This window comes from Rhinopithecus bieti, unplaced genomic scaffold (genome assembly GCF_001698545.2).
Source record: "Rhinopithecus bieti isolate Rb0 unplaced genomic scaffold, ASM169854v2 scaffold_2723, whole genome shotgun sequence".
Taxonomy (NCBI): Eukaryota; Metazoa; Chordata; class Mammalia; order Primates; family Cercopithecidae; genus Rhinopithecus; species Rhinopithecus bieti.
Genome location: NW_016804119.1, coordinates 3,042,913 through 3,050,051, shown reverse-complemented (window position 1 = coordinate 3,050,051; position 7,139 = coordinate 3,042,913). Strand labels below are relative to the sequence as shown.

The following is a 7,139-nucleotide window of genomic DNA, read 5'->3' as shown; positions in this document are numbered from 1 at the left end:
CTCCCTCCCTCCCTCCCTTCCTTCCTTCCTCCCTTCCTTCCTTCCTTTTTATTTATTTCAGATGGAATTTTGCTCTGTTTTCCAGGCTGGAGTGCAGTGTCGCTATCTCAGCTCACTGCAATGTCCGCCTCCCGGCTTCAAGGGATTCTGCTGCCTCAGCCTTCCAGGTATCTGTGATTACAGGCACCTGCCACCAGGCCCAGCTAATTTTTGTTTGTATTTTTAGTAGAGACGGGGTTTCACCATGTTGTCCAGACTGGTCTCGAACTCCTGACCTTAAGTGATCTGCCCACCTCGGCCTCCCAAAGTGCTGGGATTACAGGCGTGAGCTATTGTGCCCAGCTTCTTTTTGTTTTTCAGATACAGGGGTCTTGCTATGTTGCCTATGTTGATTTTGAACACCTGGGCTCAAGCAATCCTCCTTTCTCAGCCTCCATAAGTACTCTGATTACGGGCATGAGCCACGATGCCTAGTCTTATTTTTTTTATTTTGAATTTAGATTTAATTGATTACCAGTAATATTTAACCCATTCCTCCTACAATTTCACTCTCTCCCCTCTCCGTTTCTGTTCTGTTTGTATGAATTTCAGTATTTTAGATGGAATCATACAGTATTTGTCTTTTTATGACTGGCTTATCTCACTTAGCATAGTATCTTTCAGGTTCATCTATTTTGTAGCACATCAAGAAATTTATATATTCTTTCAGGACTGAATAATGTTTTTCTATTTGTCTGTACCACAGTTTAACTGTTCATCCATTGGTGGACACCTGCATTGTGCCTACCTCTTTATTATTTTTAATAATGCTGCTATGAACATGGGTTTTTGTTGTTGTCATTGTTGTTTTTGGAGATGGAGTCTCGCTCTCTCGCCCAGGCTGGAGTGCAGTGGTGTGATCTTGGCTCACTGCAACCTCTCCCCCCTGGGTTCAAGTGATTCTCCTGCCTCAGCCTCCCAAATAGCTGGGACTACAGGTGCCCACCACCACACCCAGCTAATTTTTGTATTTTTAGTAGAGATGGGGTTTCACCATATTGGCCAGGCTGGTCTCAAACTCATGACCTTATGATCCACCTACCTCGGCCTCCCAAAGTGCTGGGATTATAGGCATGAGCCATCGTGACTGCTTTGAACGTGGGTTTTTAAGTATCTCTTCAAGATGCTGTCTTTATTTTTATTTTATTTTTCATTTGTGTGTGTGTTTGTTTGAGATGGAGTTTCGCTCTTGTTGCCCAGGCTGGAGTGCAATGGCACAATCTCGGCTTACTGCAACCTCCACATCCTGGGTTCAAGCAATTCTCTTGCCTCAGCCTCCTGAGTGGCTGGGATTACAGGTGTGCGCCACCATGCCCAGCTAATTTTTGTATTATTAGTAGAGACAGAGTTTCACCATGTTGGCTAGGCTGGTCTCAAACTCCCCACCTCAGGTGATCCACCTGCCTTGGCCTCCCAAAGTGGGAACATTACAGGCATGAGCCGTTGTGCCCGACTTTTTATCTTCTTATCTATATACCCAGATGTGGAGTTGTTGCCTATACTAATCATTTGATTTTAGATTCTTTCAGAAAATGTCATACTTATTTCCCAAGGGACTGTACCATTTCACATTTCCACTAACAGGAGCACAGAATTCTCCTGTTTCGCCATATTTTTGACAACACTTGTGATTTTCTGGTGTTTCATTTTTTTTTTTCCTTTCTTGACAATAAATATTCTATATGGGTGTGAGGTGATATTCTATATGCGTGTGAGGAAAAATCTATGTTTTCTATTTGCATTTCTCTAATGATGTGTGATATTTTGCATTTTCCCATATGGTCATATATCACCTTTGGAAAAATGTGTATTTCTTTCTACATTTCTTAATTGGGTTATTTGTTTTGCTTTGTAGGAGTTATTTATATATGTTTATTTTATTTATTTATTTATTTATTTGAGATGAAGTCTTGCTCTGTCACTGAGGCTGGATGCAGTGGCGTGATCTCGGCTCACTGGTACCTGTGCCTCCCAGGTTCAAGCAATTCTCCCACCTTAGCCTCCCAAGTAGTTGGGATTACAGATACACACCACCGTGCCCGGCTAAATTTTTGTATCTTTAATACAGATGGGGTTTCACTATGTTGGCCAGGCTAGTCTTGAACTCCTGACGTCAGGTGATCCACCTGCAACTGCCTCTCAAAGTGCTGGGATTACAGGCATGAGCCACCACATCTGGCCTATATATATTTTAGATATTAAGTTTTTATTACAGATATATTATGCAAATATTTTCTCACATGATAGGTTTTCTTTACATTTTGGTAATTGTTTTCTTCCATCCACAATAGTTGTCAGTTTTGTCATAGTGCATCGTGTGTATTTTTACCTTCTTTCCTTTCGTGTGTTATATCTGGGGAAATGTAAGGTTTCCCCAGATATAACACATGAAGTGTAAAGTGAGGGTTCAGCCTCATTCCTTTGCATGTGGGCATCCTTTTTGTTCAGCACTATTTGTGATGAAGTGACTGTCTTTTCCTTATTACATGGTCTTGGCATTTTGATTGAACATCATTTGACCAAGTATTTGAGGGTTTGTTTCCGGCTTCTCTATTCTTGCTTTTCTTTTTTTTTTTTTGCGTGGGGGAATGGATTCTCGCTCTGTTGCCCATGCTGGAGTACAGCAGTGCAATCTCGGCTCACTGCAACCTCCGCCTCCCGGGTTCAAGTGATTCTCCTGCCTCAGCCTCCCAAGTAGCTGGGATTACAGGCATGCGCCACCATGCTTGGCTGATTTTTGTATTTTCAGTAGGGATGGGGTTTCACCATGTTAGGCAGTCTGGTCTCAAACTCCTGACCTCAAGCAATCTGCCTGCCTTGGCCTCCCAGAGTGCTGGGATTACAGGTGTGAGCCACTGTGCCTGGGTCATTTTTTACTTTAATGGAGAATTTTATCCTCTCATTTGGTTTACCGGTACTGTCTGTAATCCTTTCATTTCATTTTGAAGGTCTCCCTGTAGCATTTCTTGTTGGACAGGTCTAGGGTACTAATGAACTTCCTTAACTCTTCTTTATCGAGGAAAGTCTAAATTTCTCCTTTATTTTCGAGCTGACTTTTGCTCCATATAGTATTCTTGGTTGATTTTAAGCACTTTCAATATGTCATCTCACTGTCTTCTGGCATGCAAAGTTTCTGCTGAAAAAAGTACATAGTCTTATACATTTTGTTCTAAATGGCAAATATCTTTTGTTGCTGCTGTCAAAATTCTTCCTCTGTCATTGATGTTTGATAATTTGTTTATAATTTATCTCTGTGTGAACATCCTTGGGTTAATTTTAATTCGAATGGTCAAGCTTTTTGAATTGTATATTCAGGTCTTTCTTCAGAATTGGGATTTGGACAATTATTTGGACATTATTTCTTCAGTTGCAATTTCTGATCCTCTGTCTTCTCCTTATGAACCTCCAATAATTTGTATATTGTTGTGCTTGAGAGCATCCAAAAAACCTGTTAGCATTTATTTGCTTTTCTTCATTGTTTTTTGTTTTTGGTCTTTGGAGCTGATTATATATATACATATATATACACACATGTATATACACATATATATATATATATATATATATTTTAGAGGGGGCAGAGCCTCACTCTGTAGCCCAGGCAGGAGTGCAATGGCACAATCTTGCCTAACTGTAACTTCTGCCTCCTGGATTCAAGTGATTCTCCTGCCACAGCCTCCTGAGTAGCTGGGATTACAGGCGTGCACCCCACACCCATCTAATTTTTGTATTTTTAGTAGAGACAGGGTTTCACCATGTTGGTCAGCCTGGTCTTGAACTCCTGACCTCGTGATCTGCCTGCCTTGGCCTCCCAAAGTGCTGGGATTACAAGCATGAGCCACTGTGCCTGGTGGAGCTGATACTTTTGAATAACTGATCTTTAAGTTTGCTCATTCTTTTCTGTGCTCTATCCATCTGTTGTTGAGCACCTAATGAATTTTTACTTGTGTTTCAGCTCCAGAATGTTTTTTATGTTTCCTCCTTTGTTTAATATCCTCCTTCTCATGTATTATTTTTCTGATTTCATGTAGTTGTTTATCTCTCTCTGATAACTTTTAGCTTATTAAGAATCTTAAGGCAGTTGCTTTAAATATTTGTCAAGGGCCAGGTGCAGTGCCTTGTGCCTGTAATCCCAGCATTTTGGGAGGCCAAGGCAGGAGGATCACTTGAGCCAAGAAGTCTAGGCAATATCGTGAGACCTTGTCTCTAAAAGAACACAGAAAAAGCTTGCTGAAGCTGAGTGCGGTGGCTCATGCCGGTAATCCTAGCACTTTGGGAGGCTGAAGCAGCTAAATAAATATTTGTCTAGTAATTTAGAGAGCTGCCTGTCTTTTCTAGGTTTGGCTTTATTTACTTTTAGCCATAATTCTCTTTCCTTTTGTAGGCCTTGTAATTTTTGGATTAGGTTTGGTAAAATAACTGCTTCTCTCAGTTGTTTTGTATAAGACTTGGTCAGAGGGAGATCTTTTCTAATTAGTCTGTTGTAAAGGGTGTGGGAACATTCACTCCTTTTCCGGGGATGTGCCTTTCCCAGTTTTGTGCGTGTACTGTTGTTGTGTATACCACTTCTCTTAAGTGTCTTATTTTCCCTCAGAGACCTGTCCCTTCTTTTTCTCAGAAGGTTTCAGTTCCCTATCTCTCTGCTCATAATCCCTCTCAAACTCACCCATAATCCTTTGACTCCTATAGATTTCCCAGCACTCCAGTGCATCACCTTACCCTCTTCTGTTTTCAGCACTGCCAACATGATGTACAGAGTGTGCTGATATTTCTTCCAATGTCTGAGTCAGATGAGGCAGATTCTAGTTTTTTCGTCAGACTCTAAACATGCCAGAATTATGGGGTCTGAATTTTACTCTTTTCTTGCTTTCCTAGGGAGCAGCTATGCCTTGGGAAGCAATGCAAAAGACAAACCAATTAAAAAACAACTTGGAGTATCCTTTCACTTACATCTGTCTGAACTGGAGCTATTTCCAGATGAAAGGGTAATAAATGGATGTAATCAAGTTGAAAACTTTATCAACCACAGTTCCTCTGTTTCCTCTCTTCAAGAAATTTCTTCCAGTGTCAAAACCCCCATTTTTAATAGGAATGATTTTGATGATTCTTCATTTCTCCCACCAGAACAGAAAGAACACATTGGGGAAAAACCTTATGAGTGTAATGAGCATAGCAAAGTCTTTAGAGTGTCTTCCAGCCTTACCAAACATCAAGTAATCCATACTGCAGAGAAACCTTACAAATGTAATGAATGTGGCAAGGTCTTTAGTCGCAATTCACACCTTGCGGAACATTGGAGAATTCATACTGGAGAGAAGCCTTACAAATGTAATGACTGTGGCAAGGTTTTTAGTTATAATTCAAACTTTGCACGACATCAAAGAATTCATACCAGAGAGAAGCCATTTGAATGTAATGAATGTGGTAAAGTCTTCAGCAATAATTCTTACCTTGCACGACATCAAAGAATTCATGCTGAAGAGAAACCTTACAAATGTAATGAATGTGGTAAGGGCTTCAGTCACAAGTCATCTCTAGCAAATCATTGGAGAATTTATACAGGAGAGAAGCCTTACAAATGTGATGAATGTGGCAAGGCCTTCTATAGAATTGCGCTCCTTGTACGACATCAGAAAATTCATACTGGAGAGAAACCTTACAAATGTAATGAATGTGGTAAGGTCTTTATTCAAAATTCACATCTAGCACAACATTGGAGAATTCATACAGGAGAGAAACCTTACAAATGTAATGAATGTGGAAAAGTATTTAATCAACTTTCAAATCTTGCACGACATCGAAGAATTCATACTGGAGAGAAGCCTTACAAATGTAATGAATGTGGTAAAGCATTTAGTGAGTATTCAGGCCTTTCAGCCCATCTTGTAATCCACACTGCAGAGAAACCTTACAAGTGTAATGAATGTGGCAAGGCATTCAGACACAAGTTATCCCTAACCAATCATCAGAGAATCCATACTGGAGAAAGACCTTACAAATGTAATGAATGTGGCAAGGTCTTCAATCGAATTGCACACCTTGCACGACATCGGAAAATTCATACTGGAGAGAAACCTTACAAATGTACTGAGTGTGGCAAGGCCTTTAGTCGCATTTCATACCTAGCACAACATTGGACTATTCATATGGGATAGAAACTACAAATGTAACAAATGTGTCAAAGAATTTAGTGTGGGCCAGGCGCAGTGGCTCAAGCCTGTAATCCCAGCACTTTGGGAGGCCGAGATGGGTGGATCACAAGGTCAGCAGATTGAGACCATCCTGGCTAACATGGTGAAACCCCGTCTCTACTAAAAAATACAAAAAAAAAAAAAACTAGTCGGGCGAGGTGGCGGGCGCCTGTAGTCCCAGCTACTCGGGAGGCCGAGGCAGGAGAATGGCATAAACCCAGGAGGCGGAGCTTGCAGTGAGCTGAGATCTGGCCACTGCACTCCAGCCTGGGCGACAGAGCGAGACTCCGTCTCAAAAAAAAAAAAAAAAAAAGAATTTAGTGTGCACTCAAGCCTTACTACTCATGTTTTATTCCATACTGCAAAGACATTTTGCAAATGCAAAGAATATGACAAGGTCTTCAAACTCAAGTTTCTCTAATAATTCATTAGATAATTTATACTGCAGAGACTTCCCCATTGTAATGAATGTGTGGAAAAGTCTTCAACAAAATTTCACACCTTGCAAAAGGAGATCTAAAAAAACACAATCAGAAATGACAAAGGGGACATTACCGCCAACCCCACAAAAATACAAAAAACCCTCAAAGATTACTATAAACACCTGTATGCACACAAACTAGAAAACCTAGAAGAAATTAATAAATTCCTGGAAAGATATAACCCCAAAGATTGAACCAAGAAGAAATTGCAACCCTGAACAGACAAATAATGAGTTCCAAAATTGAATCAGTAATTAAAAACCTGTCAAACAAAAAAGCTCTGGACCAGACAGATTTATAGCTGAATCCTACGGGATATATAAAGAAAAGCTGTTACCAGTCTTACTGAAATTGTTCAAAAATGTGGATGCAGAGGGACTCCTCCCTATCTGATTCTGTGAGGCCAGCATCATTCTAATACTAAAAC

General features: G+C 40.5%; 1 protein-coding gene across 3 annotated transcripts in view; it reads left to right on the top strand.

Moving 5' to 3' along the window:
• Nucleotides 1-6,303, top strand: part of ZNF480 (zinc finger protein 480) — a 34,000-nt gene extending 27,697 nt beyond the window's left edge. For all 3 annotated transcript variants that reach the window (XM_017864687.1, XM_017864695.1, XM_017864700.1), the window contains one exon: nt 4,915-6,303. In XM_017864687.1, coding sequence (XP_017720176.1) covers nt 4,915-6,194 — 1,280 coding nt within the window. In that variant the 3' untranslated portion in view covers nt 6,195-6,303. The remainder of the gene's footprint in view (nt 1-4,914) is intronic.
• The last annotated feature ends 836 nt before the right edge of the window (nt 6,304-7,139 follow it).